This window comes from Fundulus heteroclitus, chromosome 3 (genome assembly GCF_011125445.2).
Source record: "Fundulus heteroclitus isolate FHET01 chromosome 3, MU-UCD_Fhet_4.1, whole genome shotgun sequence".
In the NCBI taxonomy this organism is placed as follows: Eukaryota; Metazoa; Chordata; class Actinopteri; order Cyprinodontiformes; family Fundulidae; genus Fundulus; species Fundulus heteroclitus.
In genome coordinates, this window is record NC_046363.1 from 29,961,807 (window position 1) to 29,980,813 (window position 19,007).

The window sequence follows — 19,007 nt, forward strand, 5'->3', positions numbered from 1 at the left end:
TGGTTAATCAGTCACCTCGTTTTTCCCCCCCCCAACACGTGTCTGTAAAATTAGAGCAGATTCGGCTATACCCAGTGATGAATTTCACTGTCAGAGACAAATTCGAAATAAATCTCTCGCCATGCACTTCCAGCATGTGTCGCACTCTGATAATTTCCACAATATCCTCTGCAACCCCCCTTGGGGGCAGATTTTTTTTTTTTTCCCCTTCCTCGCTCTCTCTCCTCCCGTTATTTCTCCCTCCGTCCTCTCCTGTTTGTTTCTGTCCCTGTAAAACGCTGGTTGCTTTGCTGAAATACTGCAATGTGCTTTATCTGCCCTCCTTTTCCTCCCGTTTTGCCCCCACACCCCCACACCCCCAACTCCTACACCTTTAGTTGTTGTTGTTGTTAAAGGAGCTGCTGCTGCTGCTGCTGGTGGTGATGGAGGTGGTGGTGGAGGTGGTAGATGGGGCGAGGTAAAGGGTGAGGCAGAGTAGGGGAGGGGGCTGGTTGCAAGAAGCAGGCCCAATGACGTGGGTGCGACATGTAACCGTGGTGCAGGAGAGGAAATCAATACATGAAAGGATGAGGAGCACTGGGGTGGATTACCGTCTGGGGCCCTGGCTACAGGGGTGGAGGGGGGGGGTGTAGATGAGGCCGGTGGGGGTGTGGAGAAAGAGGGGGGCGTGTGGGGTGGATTAGGGAGGGCGAGAGGCCAGATTGTCCTGTCCCCTCTCTCCTGCATCACCTCCCCTTGACCAAGTGCTGTTTGAATCCTGCCCCCCCCCTTCCTTACCCGGCTCCCGTAAAAAAAAGAAAAAAAAAGACTCCCTCAGCTCCTAAACGGCGGTCGGTGCCGGTCGGTGAGCCTCCTGCTCCTCATGGACTCTCACGCACGGCCGGAGGACTCTATAATGCTGGGTGAATGCATAGAGCGGCCGCGGCCCCGATAACCCCGCGCTATCTGTGTGGGGAATAATCGCCTGATATTACCAGCGTAAATTAAAGACTCCCAGAGAGACCGTGTGTTCTCCTCCGTGTGCGTGTGTGCGTGTGCGAGTTCTCCGGCAGGGTGCCTCTGCAGCACTGCCACAAACCCAGATAATAAATATCTATTATAAATATCATTATTATTGGGCCAATCTCCCCCAATAACAGAGCCCCGGTGAAAGATGGCACAAGGGACCCGCGCGGGATATTGGCAATATATCAGCATTGATTATTGGGGGTTGCTGACAGAGAGATGGAGGCAAAGTTAATAAAAACTCATAAAAAAAGACAAGGAATACAAAAAGAACAAGGGCTTTAGCTGGATCAGACGCCTGTTTGCCGAAGGAAAGAGGGAGTGGACCGTGGAGGTATGCAGGTGGGAGATATGGGCTGCATTTTCTGGCTCTGTATCTGACTCCGAGTCTTATCTTTTCTGCCGGGTATGTGGTACTTTTTTTTTTTTTTTGTGTGACTGTGAACCGGCATTGACATCCTCGTGCTTCCATCCGCCCGGGCTGGCTTCGCACAACTCCCGCTCTTTCCGCCCCTGTTTGTGTGTGTTTTCTGGAAATTGATTGGATCTCAGTTGGATCTGAACTCTGCGGTTTGGTGGTGGTAGGGAGGGATCCAAAGACTGCCGAAAAACCTTGCAACCAACCCACACACCGTCACCTACCGAGATGCACAAACAACACCTACCTGCCCACGTATGCCCAGGCCGAGACAGCAACAAATAAAGCTCATAAAAGCCCATGCATCATATCCATATTATCTTGACAAATCTATACATCATGTCAGAATGGGGTTTTCTGTGCATATTGCATTTTTCTGTTGGATGTTATTGGTGCGGTTGTGCCGAGAGGATATGAGAGGAACGCGTTGGGGGGGGCTTCTCGCAGCCGCGTTGAGACGGGACGGGGAGGGGGGGGGGCACAGCGTCCGTCCTAATAGGGGGCCTTGTTAGGTCGCTGACAGAGCCAGAAACGCCACCGTTGGCCCGCTATTGATTCCTGACCAAAGCTGTTATTGATGAGTGAGAATTTAATTCAACCAGCTCGTTTGTCATCGTGACATCACCATTTAACTGTGACCATGACATGGATGCGAACACCCGCAACAGAGCAGGGTCGTATGAGAACACACACACACACGCACGCCATTTTGTTTTTCAATCTACATTTATTTCATTTGGCCTTTTTTCACCCCCATTGCACCATTTTGCTATAAAACTGATGTTAATTATTCAAATTCCTGTTTAAAAGCAGTCAAATCCATCTTTCAAAAATGAATAAAAGGGCGATTACCAAGAGCGCAATAAACACAATGACTAATGGATGGCCCCGGTTTATGAAGGATGTGTAGCCTGAGGATACCTTTGTCTCCTTTTGATTGGACGAATGTTTCATGCAACGTCCTGACCTACAGCATGTATGCGACATCGAAAACATGCTGTGGTGAGAAATTGAACAAATTGCTGTTTGTCGCGTGGGAACACAGTGTGATCAACCACATCTGCAAAGAAAACACTCCAAAAAATGGTACATGTATGATGTATGATAGATAGATAGATAGATAGATAGATAGATAGATAGATAGATAGATATTTAAGTAACTCATATTACTAAGAGAAACACATTATATAGAATAACATAGACTGAAGATCTTTTATTTTATATATATATATATATATATATATATATATATATATATATATATATATATATATATATATATATATATATATATATATATATATATATATATATATATATATATATATATATATATATATGCCAACTCCAGCTAATAAAAGCACAGCATTTAAGATTAGGACATTGCATCAGACCGATATAAAAAGCAAAATATTTCATGCTTAACAGGAGCCTAATAAAAAAGTATGTTTAATACCTGCTCAAAGGTTGATGTTTTTTTCAAGAGGTGCTTTTAATCAAACAAGCCACTTAGAAATGCATATTCTGACTTTTTGAATATGACTGTTTGTGAATCAGGACATAAGTGAATGCAAAGATCAACAGAAAAGTCAGCCAAGTCATTTTTTTAAATTTAATTTCAATGTAATATTAGATTAATGTGTCTTTAATACAAAGTTCTCAACAGGATAAAATGTTGTTGTTCTTATAATGTATACACTTCATAAATGTGCACCATGAACACCATAGCTCCTGATCTATACTGTGGATATTTTAGATTGTGTTTTATTAAAGATTTGATCAACGTAATGCTAAATTTGAATACAGCATGTATAACAAGCAGCAATCAAAAAGAGCAAACAGCTTTAGCAGCATAATCCTCGATTTAAAGAAATCTAAAAACCCAAAGTGTGCGGATTTTAGAAACACAATCTTCTGAATTTCTCAGATAAAAGCTTTGATTCTGCACCAAAAACACAGGAATTATCTTCAATCTCCAAACATTACAGCGAGTACCCACTGTTCAATATTTCATCCATCGCAGGGTCTCTGAAAAAGAATTGGAAGAGAAACACCACACAGAGAGAAAAAAGAGACAATTTTCCATACGTCGGGGTTGAAGTGACGATACAGAGCAGCAAACAATGGGGCCAGATATTATGGATCAGGACGGACTGTAAGGGGAGATAGGGGGGGGGGGGGCAGTCAGGACAGTCAGTGAGAGCAGTCCAGTGGGGGTTATTGGCTGCAGTGACCCCTCCTACCCCACCTCAGGGGAGTCCTCCCCGCAGCTCCCAGGGGACCGGAGCAGTTCAGACCGACTCGCTGCGGGGGCCCTATAGGCAGCAGGCGAGGAGCGCACCGAGAGAGCTGAAGACCCGCGTTGTCCGCTTGAGACGGACAGATGGACTGCATGTGAGACTATAGACGGGTGTCATCGTCAGGTATCACAGCCTTTGTGTTGTTGTTTTTTTTTTCTACTTGTCAAACTGCACAGCGCAGTGGAACATGATGAGGGAGAGCGGCCTTAATTGGGTTAAAGATTTAAATCCAAGCCTTTGCCTCGCTCTGCCCGTCTGTGCGTCAGTGCGGCCCCCCCCCGAAAACCCCGAGCAGGTGTTTCGCAAAAACGTTTTCATATGTGGGAGATTACCTGGTTGGCAGTTTTCCGTGTCAGGTGGAGGAAAAAGAAGAGTTTGGCAGGATGAGTGTGTGGAGGACAAATGGGTGGATGCTGTTAGCACCCAACCTCACCACAACCCCCCCACCCTTCTCCTCCTCACCTCCTCATCTTCCTCACCCCTTTCCAACACCATCTTATTTTCCCCTCCTTCAATCTCACACACCCTCCCTCCATCCCTCTCTTCCACAGACGCGCACAGCCACACTACATTCTACAAGAAATAATTGCTTTTGTCTGGAAGGAGTGCAGGGAGGAGGGAAAGGGGGCGCGCATGGCTCCCTTTGTGGAGAGAAGGGGGTCTTTGAAGGACAACTAGTCACTTCTCCCTTTCCCTCGTTTCTTTCTTTCTTTCTTTCTCCTCTCTCCTCTTCTTGGCTCACCTATCCTCTTCTCCTACCTTTTCATTACTCCTCTCTCTCCCTCCTCTTCTTCGTCGGGGCCTGCGGATGTCATCTGTCATGTGTGAAGCGGAGGGAGAAGGACAATAAAACCCGGTTGTCTTCTGCAGGGGATGTGGCATTTTTCATAATTAAGAGCACAGCAGATTAGTGTGCCGCTCACTTTTTTTTTTTTTTTTTGGCAATTAGGCTGTCTGTTGATGACTGAGCGACATGGCGATGAGAAGCAAATAACCCCCCTTCACGCACGCGTCCGATCTCGGGTTCGAGCGGGCCTAATCACCCGCAGATACGCAAGCATGCAGTCCTGATGATGGAGACGTGGAGGGGTGGGGGGGGTGGGGGGGATTATCGGGCCCAACAGGAGCAGGAGCAGGAGCAAGAGCGGGCTCATTCCTATTGATTTGCCTGTATTGACTGTGATGTTTAAGGTATAGATTTTTCTATTTAAAAATCTATATCGACAATAATCTGGTGTGTAAGCGACCGGTGTTGACTGATGCTGGCCTGTAATTGACAAGCATGTAACACGTCGGGAGCAGAGGAAGCGAGGAGAGGCTGGAGACGGAGGGGGAACCGTCCAGGGACAAAAGGAGCTGGCAGATTTTTACCTGTAACGTGGGAGCATCATAAACGTCTCTTTATGCACTCATCAGATTCATATAGTTCACTTCACAGAAATAGATGAAGCTGTTATGTCAGCCATGTTTCCCATGCCTGGAGTGGCCCCTCCTGTCTGGAGCTGCGCAATGTTAGGAAAATACATGCCATTTCAGTAAAATTCTTGAATTTTGCAATTGTGGCGTGGATTACAGTTAACCTACGTTGTACTCCTCGGTGATCTCGGCTTTTTTCTGTCATCGTGATGTCTCCATCACACTCCCTGAGCTTCAGGATCTAGAGCCGTAAGATCTTTGCCACTTGTGGGGGTAAAAAGACCAAGTGGCAAAATATGTATCATTGTCGAGAAGATCTTTTAATGCACAACACTTGAAATAATATACCATACCAAATATGGCATCCAAGAAGTGCTCTGTTATTGTGATATCGCTCACGCTGATGTTGCGATTTAAACTGAGATCCGATATCTTGAGCATGTTCTGGATAACCTAAAATTCAAGAGAACGGGCAAAGATGATTTGCCACTCTAAGCAAAATTTTATTTGGGGCCATTTTCCATCCCTGTCCTGTTTGGTTTTTCTCAGAAGTCGGGGCTTAAACCTGGCAATAGCAAAACACCTGAGAAGAACGGATTCTAGTTCTGAAGCAGAAGACCAGCGGCTCTTCCTGATTGTTGTTGTTTTACAAGATATTTCTCTCCGTTTTATGCATTCAGAGATTAAAGTGCCGATAAACAGTTTATAGAGGTAACTTTCACTTATATGTTTAAAAGCTCAGCCAGCTCCAACCTCTGCGGTCGTAGTTCTGACTTCAATCAGTTCTTGTTGGATGTCCAACTTGGAAAAGTACAAAGAGAAGCTCCATAATGTTTAAAGGAAATTGTCTAAATTGGATTATTTGTGTATTTTTATTGAACCCCTCAAGATTCCCGTTTTACTGACAGACAAACAATTAAAACGGCTATTAGGTATTTTTCATGAATTAAAGAACTAGAATTTTATTTAAATGTACATTATTATTTCAGAACCACCAACCTGACAATCACTCATGTTCTGGGTCAGATCGCTCATCGTCACTCTTCAAAGAAACTGTCATTTTGGTGCAAAACGCTGAGTCGTTCACCCCAAAAACAACTGATTACAAAACAACCAATACTGCAGCAGTAAGAAACGGGGAAGTGGCCAAATTACCGACTGGAAGTTATTCAGTAATTCAACAGAATCAAATTGCGAAAACTGCTTTTTTCTTACTTACTTAATTAGGTCAAGTCAGTAGAAGACAGCTTTTCATACCAGACTGAGTAAAGTCAACATTTTCGTCGGTTTTGGTTACAAGTGCACACAGAGAATTGTAATATAATCATTGAATGAGATGCAGGGTGTCAGAGAAATATGACTTCAAACCACAGACTATTTAATATTTGCAACCAGTGCCTTTTCTGTTATTTTAACTTCTAAATAAACTAAAGATAAAACAATCTCACAGATTAAGTGATAACACAAACCTTTGAACAGAAATCAACGGAGAACATTAACATTATTGTTTATGACAGTAATACCATACAAAATGTTTTCTATAACAGTAAAAGACACACAGAGTTATTTAGTCCTTTTGATGGTGAATAATATCCCTTTTGCTGTTGTAATGTAAATGTATGACATGCTGAAATCAGCAGGTTAACTAGTATTGCTATCTGCCCCGGTAGCCGGCATGCCTGCACTTGTTTGCCGCCAAGGTTGAAACAGCTTCTGGTCCTGAAAACGGAGGGGATTGTCACGACCCTAACAAACATTAGGTTAACAACGTGCCAACTATAGTTTTAAAACAGCGTTAGCGATGGCTGTCGCTTGTTTTTCCTCAAACGCCATGATTGTCCGTCTTTTGCATAGCCAGAAATATTTCCAAACAACTACGTTTGTCCTTTTTGTGAGAAAGTGAGGCGTGTTCACCCTGCCTGCAAGCTGAATTCTCTCGGTATTTTTTCCGTTCACAAACACACAAGAATCCAGCTTGGCCCATCACAGGTCAGCCAATCACATTGCCATATTATTACAGCTGTGACGAAAGCAAGAGCTACGTGGCTCACAGCTGAACCAAAATAAACATGGCGGCGCAGGAGGACGCATGCGTAGCTGCTGCTATCACATCTGTTTTGTCCTCTTTGTAGAACAGCAGGAAGTGCCTTGACCAGCGTAACTTGTTGTGGTTTCTCATGGCGCCTGCTGCTTACATTTTCATTTGATACCGTGATTGGCTAAAACCAACCTTTGGTAGGTGGGCACAAGGTGTCGCGTCACCCAATCAGCTCGGAAAAATCTGCTGAACGTCCCTCCTTTCCCTGAACGGATGGCTGGCCAGGTTGGAGGAGTGTAGGAAAACTCTTAAAGCCAGTTGACCATCACAAGGGGGGCTGATGCCTATCTCCATTGGGGTTACACCTTGGACAGATCACCAGTCCATCACAGGGCAATATCTAATAATTCGTGCCTAATAATTACAAGTTTTAAAAGCTATAGACTGATATACATTAACATTACATGATACATACAACGCATCCCGTGCAAGTTGGTGTAAACTCTGCTTCATCACACCTATGAGGTTATTAGCAGAGCTCTGCAGAGCCCGATTGCATGATAGTGTGGTAGTTTGATTCAGGTGTGTAGGGCAAGGGAAACAAAGGACAACGAAGGATGGTGAAGTGCCATCATTTAACAAGAGAAACTAGAAAAAATGCATATTATCTTTCCACAGATTAGACTATTTACACATTTACAGTTGTATGACTGGTAAAGATATAACTTTCAGTTTTAGCCATAAGCAAGGAACAGCAAAATATCCCAAAGTCTAATACAGTTTCTTAAACTAGTGGTGAGTGGTAGGGTCCAAAAAACACTAAATGCTATTTCACATGGAAACATGAACCAGTTTTCATTGTGAACCAGTGTTGCCTTACAGCGTTGCACAGTTTGAAGCCAAGACCTAAAAGAACTGAACCCGCACTCTGTGAAACATAACAAATGCTCTGTGCAATGCTTTTATGAGACAATCGTCAAGCCCACAAGGTTTATCAGCTGTTGATGGCCAATTGGTCTCTTTGCCAATTCATAACTCGATTTCATACCTAAGCTTTGCCATTTTGTCCCTCTCTCCACTTGCATTTATTGCAATTAAGCAAACCATTTCACATCCATGTACTTTAACCGGGGTAGAACACTGTTGTATATGCCTCATATAATAATCATCATCTTAATTGACAAAACATACATTGTGATGAAATTTGTCCTGGGCATTTTAATCATCCATTTTTAGGGAGCAGTGGGCTGCAAACGTGCAGCACCCATGGAGCATTCTCGTGCTAAAGGTTTTGCTGAGGGACCCAGAGTCTGTGGGTTTCAAACCGGGGAACTTTCCAGGGCGCACGTGCCCTGCTCTATGATCAGGTCACCACTCCCCACTGTACTCCCTGTTAGTATACCACTATTGCCTGTAGATGCAGAAGAATAAATGCCAGAGATGATGCTGGACGCACTTTGCTGCCATCTACTGCTCAGAGTCAAGGTAATTTATACCTGTTTTAGCTAATATGAAGTTAAACAATTACATTTCCATCCATTTAAATGTGCTATTTTATGATCAACAGTCTGCAGTTACTTTAAAATCAGTTTTAAAGTTAAAACACATTTTTATTTTTTTATATAATACAGCATAAATTCAGGCAGTAAGGAATTTCAACAGTCTGTTGTTCTTTATCGTTAAGTATTTTATTGAATTATTGCGATAAATAGTAATAGAAATAATGAAACTTTTGAAATTTTTTTGGATGGTAAACTTTCTATTACACTTTATTTAATTTTTTTCCCCGATTCCTGTATTTATTAAATTCTTTCCTCAATGCAACCATATTGAATATTGGATCTGGTGCTGCTCTGTGACCAGATGATATAATTGTTCTGCTTCCAGCTGGAAACTAGAGAATATTTGACTAAAACTGAGATTCTGAAATGGGAAAGTATGAATAGAGCACGCTATAAAATCCCTTTGATTTTATCCAAACATTTAACCGCCCATAGATTCCTGGTTTACTAGCAATGCAAAATTATATCGACTATCACAAAATCTGGTTAGATGGACCCTCATGTTGTCTTGTCAGTTAATCTTTTTGCAAATTTGTGCCGCTATTGCATGCCCATAACGTACAGATATAAATAACAATAAGCATGATCATATGGCATGTAATAAAATTTATTACATGCCATAGACTTTATTTTCTAAAAACCTAAAATAAATGCTGTTTATTTTTGTTCTGACTCGTGAAATCTGATCCCAGATCAAACCAAAATAAATCAGTGATCTCCTATTGATAGATGTTGTTTATCTCCTTACAGTAGAGCATAAAATAGAGTAATTCATTTTAGATTGATGGTTATCAAAGCCAGTCAACACTGTTTTATACCTGAAAACAGGGGCAGTTCTCCCATGAATGGCACCACGGGAGCCCCTCCTTCTGCCACCACTCAACTAATTAAAGTGAGAATTTGAGATTCTGGAACAGGATAAAATGCGGTGCAGTCCCGCACAAAGCATATAAACTAGTCCAGCTATTATCAGCAGCAAGGAGGGATGCTAACCTGGCCAGCCAGATTGATATGCAGCACTTTATTTCTGCACATTACCAATCCGGGATTGCTCTATTTAAATCTGTTTGGGGGAAAGGAGGGAATTTCAGCAGAATTCTCTGAACTGATTGGGTGAAGCGACACCTAGTGCCCGCCTACCAAAGGTTGGTTTTAGCCAATCACTGTATCAGATTAAAACGTAAGGAACATGAGAAACCTCAAGAAGGTAAACTAGTCAAGACACTTCTTGCTGTTCTACTATAAAAGAAAAAAATCGTGGATTCTTACAAAACAGATTCGATAGCAGCAGCTAAGCGTGCGTCCTCCTGCGCTGCCATCTTTATGTTGGTTCGGCTGTGGGCTCAACCGTATGTCCCGCCTTAAACCTCAACACCGCAATTTGATTGGCCCAAACCGTTTTTTTTGGCCGGAGCGGTACAAGACGGACTCTCGTGTGTTTGTGAACGCACACGTACCGCGACAATTCATCTTGCAGGCAAGTTTAGAGGGACGCCATCTCGCCACTGACCAGACATGCTTTAAAGCAACAGAAAAACTTGTTCAGAGTATTTTTTTTACCTTGTGCTCTTGCCCCCCTTGAACTGCCCAACTGTGAAGGGGGTAAAATTAACGGTACCTGCTTGCACCTCCAACAATATTATATTTGCAACACGATACGGTACATGCCAGGATAAGTATTTTTATTTCCAAGCCATGACAGAAGTAAAGCTCTTCTCGCTGCTGGCAGTGGGAGTTGTCCCTATAAACAGCAGCTCAGCTTGCTTCTGCCTTGGGCCGGCTCTGGACAGGAGTAATGCAATAACTACATTATGAGCAAGCCACCCTGACAGATATCAGCTGTACAGGTGCTTCTTGTGGGGACGGGTATACCTTCCCATGGAGTCCAAACAGTAATGCACTGATCACCGCTGGCATCATTATAGCCGGCATTATTAAGAGGAAGAAGGGGGGGGTGTGATGGTGGCGGTGCACAAAAATCAATACAGGATACCTTTTGCAGCGGTAGTGAAAACGAGAGAGAGGTGGAAGAGGAGGGGTGGTGGTGAGGTGCTTAGGCGGGTGTGGGAGGCAGGAGGAGGGAGGGATTGAAGGAGGGAGGTGCGGGGGGTTGGGGGTGGTGATGTGTGAGTAGTAGCGGCTCCTCTCTCGCCTCAATGTTGCGGCCAGCCTGGTGGCAGATCGCTACAATCCTGGAGGGGAGCCGGGTCGAGTGAGCCATCTGGGGGTTCCCAAAATTATAACGGGAGGGGGACAAAAAGAAGCAGAAAGACAAAAATCCAACAAAAGAAAAAAAGATAGAAAGATTTAAAAAAACAAAAACAAAAACAAAGACGGATGGACGGAGATATAGGCAAGTGTTCCGATAAGACGCGGCACCATGGTCGGATTCTAGAATAGCGGCGCCGTCTTGTGTTTTTATTTGTTCTTTTCTTTCTTTTCTGTTCGCGAGATTTTCCGGGTTTATTTTTTATTTTATTTTTAAAGAGCTTCATTTACTTGGATGTTTATTTATTTATCCATCGATTTATTGCGTTTTAATTACTGCCTTGTGACAGGGAGCGAAAGGAGGAGGAGCATCGGTGCCATGCGCGCTCGCTGCCGTGTTCTCTGACTCTGTTTGTGCCCCCCTTTCATTTACCACTTGTTTATTATACTTATTTATTATTAGATTTAAGAAAACGACCAAACCCAGGCGTGTTGAATGCACGATCCGCCGCGTTTGCGCGTATATCGGATGAATGTAGACGACTGACCAAGGAGCAGCTAAAGACCAAATACATAGGCTATACTATATCCAAAAAGAAATGCATACGTCTTAATAACTCTGCGTGTCTCTTACTGTCTTGTCTTTGTGTTATATCCGACGGTGTTGTTTTAAGCTGCACAAGCGAATACCAAAGCGGAGACGCCACAGGAATAGGCTCAGCGACTGTTCTCATGCCTTCTTCACACCTACAGGAACTGCTGAGGAGTGAGAGAATAAAATAAGCTCCGGGGGCCTCTATGTTTACTCAAGGAGAAAGCTTTAACAGCGCGAAGGTAGTAGAAGAAAGGCGCAGGTGCATCGGCTTTTATTCTAAGCTTTAATTCTAGGGGAACTTTTCATGTGGCTGCAGAACGGAGCTCCCCGCTTATCCGTCTGTGTTAGTTTCTCAAGGGACCACCCTACGTTTCTATGAATATATAGATGCTCTATGCACATTTTAGGGTACACCAAAAAAAACTCTAAGGCATCACACATGTACTACATGACAAAGTGCGCAAACGAGGCTACATGTGCACACACCTAACTGCGAATGTTGTGAGCTCTACAAACCAAATATCCCCCCGAAGCTGTGTGCCAGAGAAGACTCAGAAGCATCAGAGGAGGACCGAGCTTGTCACCCGGCTTGTGTCAGATTATTTGCATCCAAACGAGAAGCGGGAGGAAGAAGATCATGTTTGTTCCCTTGCCGGTGCCGTTCGTCTTTCAGAGAACTGCCCCTGACCTCAGCGCCTGGCGTCTCAAGTCCCCTCTGGCTCTCCGCTCCAACTCCGGTAAGATGTTTTTTTTTTTAACATATATATATTTTTATTTTATTTTATTGTTTTATCCTCCTTCCTTATCCTCCTTGTGCTACACCTCCTCCATGTCGGCCAGCCTCGCAGACCCGCCCCGATGCGCTTGCAGAGCTGGAGGAGCTGTCGGCGCACACACACCCACTTCACACACGCACTTCCTCGGTCTCCTCTCTTTTTTTCTTTCTTTTTTTTTTTTTTTACCAGATTCCTGAGCACCCTTTGTTTGAATCGGAGCAGGCACTAATTTATCCGTGAATAAAAAAAAAAAAAAAAATACATATAATCCTTTTCGCTGTCCGGTCCGACGCGCCGCGCTGGTCCATCCACCCCACGCGTGCGATGCTTGATTTCCTCTCCGCCTCTATGCGCTCCTTTCTCCGGGTATTGTGCTCTCCAGCCTCCGCTCCCCGTCCTTCCCCTCTCCTCCGCTGCCTGCGCCTGAGCCTCAGCCTCCGACTCTCCCCAACTAGACTCTCGGCAGGCAGGGAATATTCATGCCAACTTATCGATCTTGCGGAGATCGATTCCGGGGCCGGTGGAAGAAGTGAGAGGGGGAGACAGAAGGAGAGAGCAAGGTGCACGGAGAAGTGCAACCACGCTGAAGGAGAAGAGAATTACAGCCCTTTATTCCTTTATTTATATTAAATCGTGTGCATGCGCTTCATTCACGAACATAATCTGCAGGTGACAGCAGACTCGTATTTCTTGTTTGTGTTTTTTTGGGGGGGTGTTTTTTTTTTTTTTTTGGCAAGTAGGGCGCATGAAATCCTCCCATCTTCTCCACCTGGAGTTACTGACTACGTCTCCTTCTGTCCCATGGCTTGGTTGCTTCGCGGTTGGGAGCGGAGGGAGTTGGGAGTCGGAGAGAAAGAGGAGAGGAGATGGAGGGGGAGGGGAGGAGGGGGGGGGTTGAAGCTGTGGCGCCGTCTGCGTTTCATCTGCGCTCATGTGGAAGAAAAGGGACGCATGGTGGGAGCATCCAGAACGGCCACAGTTCTTGAGTGCTGCTGTCAGAGGACTCTGAGCTCAACCCAGGCCTGCAGCAGCTGCCTCTTTACGCCCTGTTTGGGGACGGGCTAGAGTCAGAATACTTCGACAAAAGGTTTTAATAGCAGGTTAAAGTTGTTTGTTAGCCAATGCATACACACAAAGCTCACATGCAAAATGCTGAAAACCAGCTCAGCTGCTCAAATGCATAAATTGCATTCCGGCGCGTTTGAATAAATTATATCATCCAACGGTTTATTCATTCAGTAATTCAGTTAAAAAGTTATAAAAACATGTGGCATATTCCGAGCACTTCTTTCTGTTAATTTTGATGATTATTGCTTACAAAAAATGGCGCTCCTCCACGAGGAGAGCAAGCCGCAAAAGGTCATCGCCAAAAAATAAAATATAAAATTAAAAAAAAGGAAAATTGAGAGGAAGGAAAAAGGGATAACCAAAGCCCATTCAAGGGTTTGAAGGAGATGCACAAAATGTTGAGTTAGGGCTTCGAGAGCCAGCACACGCAGACGTATGCAGGACATGGATTACATCTGTCTCTTCCCTTGGATGTGGCCGCTCCTGAACCAGAGACAACGTCAGAAACACCCCGACTGGTCCAAGGAGGCAAAGGACTGGAGCGCTGCTCAGCGGCCCAAAGTCCTCTTTTCAGATGAAAAGTAAACGTTGCGTTTAATTTGGAAAACAGGGTCCCAGAGACTGTTGGAAGAGTGGAGAAACACACAACCCAAACGTTTCTCGAGGTAAAAGATGATGGGAAACCATGTCATCCGCTGGTTCTGGTCCGCTGCGTTTTCTGAAATCCACAGTCAACTCAGCCATCTAGCAGGACATTTTAGAGCACTGCATTCTTCCCTCGGCTGAGATGCGGATTTCATTTTTCCAGCAGGACTTGGCTCCTGTCCACACTGCCAAGGGTACCAAGAGCTGGTCCAGTGTCCATCGTGGTACTGTGCCTGACTGGCCAGCAAACTGGCCTGACTAGAACCCCGTAGAGAAAGGACTATTTTCAACATGCCTACACTGCGCAGTACAAGAACATACTTTTCAATATGTCCACATTTCCGTGTTCAAAAATCCTTTTTTACAATAGCCCTATAGATTATTTTAACTTTTGGAGAAAGTGCGAGCAAGCGAGTGTAAGACATTATCATCAAAATGAACAGAAATAAAATCTAGAAATATACCTCTGTGAAATGAACCTTTATGATTTATGAGTTTCACTTTTTGATAGGAATAAATGTTTTGATGATATTTTAAATGACTGACAATCACCTTGACTGATTCTAATGGGCTCCTAAAGGGATGGTTCAGGTTTCTGAACTGAGGTTCTGTTAAAACATTTTTTACGCCCATCAGGCTAATCAGCACCTTCATTCGGTGTGATACTGATTTGTTTTACTAGTCACCGCTTAAATCTGCGATGTCACTCAAGTGTATTCTTGTTACAAGTCAGATAACCAGTGGGACATGTTAATTGTTGTAGAGTTGAATGACTGTAAATATTCTTTTCCTTTTCTGCATTCAAACCCAAAATAACTTGTTGAAAAATTGAACAGTACTGTGTGTGGCACTTGTATGTAGTTTATAGAAGCAACTGAGACCATATTTACATGCATGGCAGCCATCTTGGTTACTGAACGTGGGGCCGCTTGGTGACCTCCAGCTTTACTGGACAGGTTTTAAATTATAGGGGGCACTCTTGTTTTGTTTCTGAACCCGACAAATCAAATTTCCCCTTTAGAAAGAAAATTCGCCATAAATCCATATTACTTGGTCTCAGAGGTTGAAGCTAACGGCTATTCTTGGACAGCTGAAGCATACTTCTACTGCCGTAAAGGGGACATATCATGCAAAATCCATCATTTAGCCCTTAAATACATTTTGTTGTTCACTTGGAGTCTCTAGGAAAGTAGAAAAGTTTAATTTAGTCTTTTCATGAGCTGAGTGGCTATCTTTACGTTGTTTTAGGGTCATATTTTTCATGCTGTTCATTTTTCTCTGTTTTTTATTATGTTTTTTGAACAATTACGTCACAGTGTTTGCTGCAGATCCGCCATTTTTATTTCTTGCAGCAACTATGTAGTCCAAGCTGAAGGACTGCCAAAAATATAAGTGGATAAGTAATCGGTTGTTCAGTACACCGTCTCCTAGCATGCTACAAAAATGGCCAAAAGGGGTGGAGTGGAACGCTCTGCGACCTGGAGGGGGGGCGGGGTGTGAAGTGCCTCCTTTAGATTTAAAGAGACAGCACCAAAACGAGTTGCTCTCAGACACACCTCAAAGCGGGGTAAAAAGGGGGATGTGAGGGTAAATTAACGAGGATTTCTGACTAAAGCGTTACAGTTCCACTTTGTATAGAACACGACTGAATGTTTTTAATGTGAAAAGGAAGAACTGAAAAGCATGATATATCCCCTTTATAACAAAAAAACGTTGCAGTGGTTATAGGCAAACACAATTTTATGAACCGTTAACCTATCATCACGTTGACTTTGGTGGGATGTTCACTGAGAAGGACATTTTACGTGGTCAATGGAAACAGGAGGCGGTGGAGCACCAAAGATCTTCCTCTGTGAAACAGGAGCTGAGAACATAACATGCAAGGCATTTCCAGTCACGGTAAATGTCTGTGAAAATAAATAAAAAGGCATTCCCTTAATTTATCACAGTAATTTTGCTTTATAACCTTTTTTTAGTTTTGTACCAGACAGGTATTCTGTCCTTAAACGCCTCACAAGCGCCGGTCTGTAGACGGTTCTCACAGGAAGATCATTGGTAGAGCACCGCTTCCAACATCTACAGTGTTTTCCATTAAAATACTCATCAACTTATTATCTGGCCAGTGCAACTCTTACTGGAGTGTTTGTAAAATGGTGGAAGACCATATTGGTTTTAGCCACTGTTGGACTAGCTGTTAGCTTTAGCCGCTGATATGAGCTGGATTTATACAAAATGAGAGTTGGTAAGATGTTAACTGCTTAGAGGCTTTGACCAGAAATTAATTCCAGATATCCTGAATTATCCCTTTAAAGGGTCACCCAACCTAAAACAGCCCAAATTCCTAGCATTGCTTGACCAAATATGTTTTTAACTCATTGGATTTAGGAGAAAGCTAGCTTCCCCTCCCAGTGCAAGCTGAGACAAAGGACAGGTGATGGTAGCAAAGGACAGGTGATGGAGATAAAGAGAGAAAAAGAGCGCACCGGGACAAGAATGACCTGTTACCCGCCATTTCTCTGGAGACGTACACAAAAAGGAGACAGGACAGATGTTGGAGGGAAGGTGAGGCAAAGGGACCTGGGAGAAAGGGGGAGGGGCGGGGAGATTTTGCGTTCCACGTATTGAAAAATGGCAAATGTCAGAATGAGATACAAAAAAAAATGTGGAAGGAGTGAGTGGGAGAGGAGGGAGTCACGTGAAAATGAGTCAGGTGACAGTGTGAAAAACGAGCAGGGTGAGGAAAACTCAGTTTGAGCCGGAGAGGTGAGGCTGAACCCCAGATGAGCCATTAGGCTGCAGCGTCCCGGGCCGCGGCCTTGCATCTGAATAAGCAGTCAAACGGACGGGGATGTGTGCGCAGGCCGCTGGGCTCCTTGGACGAGTGGCTTGACAGTGATTCACAATGCTATGCTGATTTTATTCTGTTTAGATAAAGCAGAACAGCGCAAAAGTCCTTCTCGGAAAATGCAGGGTTTTTTTTCGCTGCAAGGGCTCGATTCGCAAAACCCAGGAATGAAACGCAAGACTGCGAACACAAGCAAACAAAGATGGAAGCAAGGACGTCTTGCAGGAAATAAATACTGAAACCGACTGGAGCGTAGACAGTTTAAAGATGCATATTTAGGAACTAATTAGTTGACATTTTAAATATTTTAGACCTTTGAGGTGTGACGCTTGCTTTCACGGCGACTCACAGGGAACTCATACTGATAACACAGAGCTTCCTGCAGGGCAGCGACTCTAAACATGGAGCCAGAGATACAGCGAAATGGTTTAGGTTAAAGCATATTCATGCCTTAACATGCTGTAGTCAATGTCCAGACTGAAATCCAGTTTGTTATCTGTGGTTTGAAAATCGACGTCTGGAGACAATGACTGAGGTTAGGCTCTTTGAAAAGAAGAGTCGAGTTTCTAGATGTGCAAAACTGGCGGTGACAAAAAAACCCTAAAAGACCTGCGGCTGTAACTGCAATGGAAAGGGGTGGGTGGTTCGGATAATAACCTGACTCCGCCAGATGGATTTGCTCCGCATATCCATCTGGAAACCTTCCGTTGAAGTAATTTTGGGAAGGGGCGAAAATACTGGTTAGCTGATTGGCCTATGTTGGTGATAGACGGGCCAAATGAACCAATCAGATCAACGAAGCATATGACGTACTAACAGCGACGACGAAAACACAACCACAAGCTCTTGCCAAAACCAGTCGGGAGAAGAGCAAAAACATCTTTTCCTCTGAGAAAAGCCTCCAGAGCAGTGTTTTGCTCTTCTTTCAGTGAAGAAATACTCTGTAATTCCGATAAAACTTGCTCGATAGCCACGCTAACGCTAGTTTCATCGGCTGAAGCCGCCATGTTCTTTAGACTGAACTGTCGCGCGTCACACCCACTGAGCTATATTATACACTGGAGTGCTAATCGCCGCTGTTAGAACGAGTCGCTTTGAAGCCACCGGCCGCCATATTGGTACTCCCTATTTTCCCCCAGTAAATAGGGAATATGTGCGCTACAGCGTCGAATAACGAGGATTTTCTTATGTTCAGGGGGGGCTTAAGACTTTTAAAATGTCAAATGCCATATACTTTTATGTTATGTTCTAAAACTCGTGTGCTGAAATATTTTGCATTTTATTTATTTAAAAATATATATATATATATATATATATATATATATATATATATATATATATATATATATATGTATATATATATATATATATATATATATGTATATATATATATAACATTTATAAATATATAAATAACAATATACAATAACATATATTTACATATATGTATACATATATATACATATATACATATACACATACTTATATATACATATATATACACATACTTATATATACATATATATATATATATATTTAATATGAATAACATGTAAAATATTTCAGCACCTAATTTCCTTGTAGTTGATAGTGTTAGTACATCCACTGACTGTAGAATTACCTATGAAACGTTTTTACACAGCCAGAAAACTGCTTGTTGTTGCAACCAAATCCTATGAGATTCTGTGAGAGTAGGGAGTAGCAAGATGGCGGCCAGTGACTTCAGTTTTTCGGCAAAATCAGCACTCCAGTGTATTATATAGCTCAGTGGTCACACCTCAACCCGCCTCAAAGCCAACGCTGATTGGACGTTCGTTTAGTGAACGGCTCCAAATTTTCGTTAACGTAGCCAGACTGATCTGCGAGTGAAACCTTGAAAGCTCGCGAGATCAGGATGGTCTCACGAGGCTAGTCGGATAAGGCGTTGATTCAGAACGGCAGAGCGTGCGTTTATGACTTTTATTCGTAAAGAAACACCCGTGCATTGCTCTCCTTCCACCGCGCATCTACGCCCTACTTTGTGTTGATAAATCCCCACTGAAATAAATCAACTTTTATGATTGCGACGTAACAGAATGTTAAAAAAAAATAGATAAAATTAAACAGGATGTGAAACACTTTAGCAAGGCCC

At 43.4% G+C, this 19,007-nt stretch overlaps 1 protein-coding gene across 5 annotated transcripts in view; it reads left to right on the forward strand.

The window, feature by feature from the left end:
* The window catches only part of pou2f2a (POU class 2 homeobox 2a), a 94,008-nt gene that overhangs the window by 23,336 nt on the left and 51,665 nt on the right, over window positions 1–19,007 (forward strand). For 2 of the 5 annotated variants that reach the window (XM_021320380.2, XM_021320382.2), the window contains exon 1: window positions 10,189–12,279. The exons of 1 other annotated variant lie outside the window; for it this stretch is intronic. In XM_021320380.2, coding sequence (XP_021176055.2) covers window positions 12,180–12,279 — 100 coding nt within the window. In that variant the 5' untranslated portion in view covers window positions 10,189–12,179. Of the gene's footprint in view, window positions 1–10,186; window positions 12,280–19,007 lie in introns of those variants that run through there. 2 more of the 5 variants (XM_021320384.2, XM_021320385.2) reach the window with 2 other exon arrangements.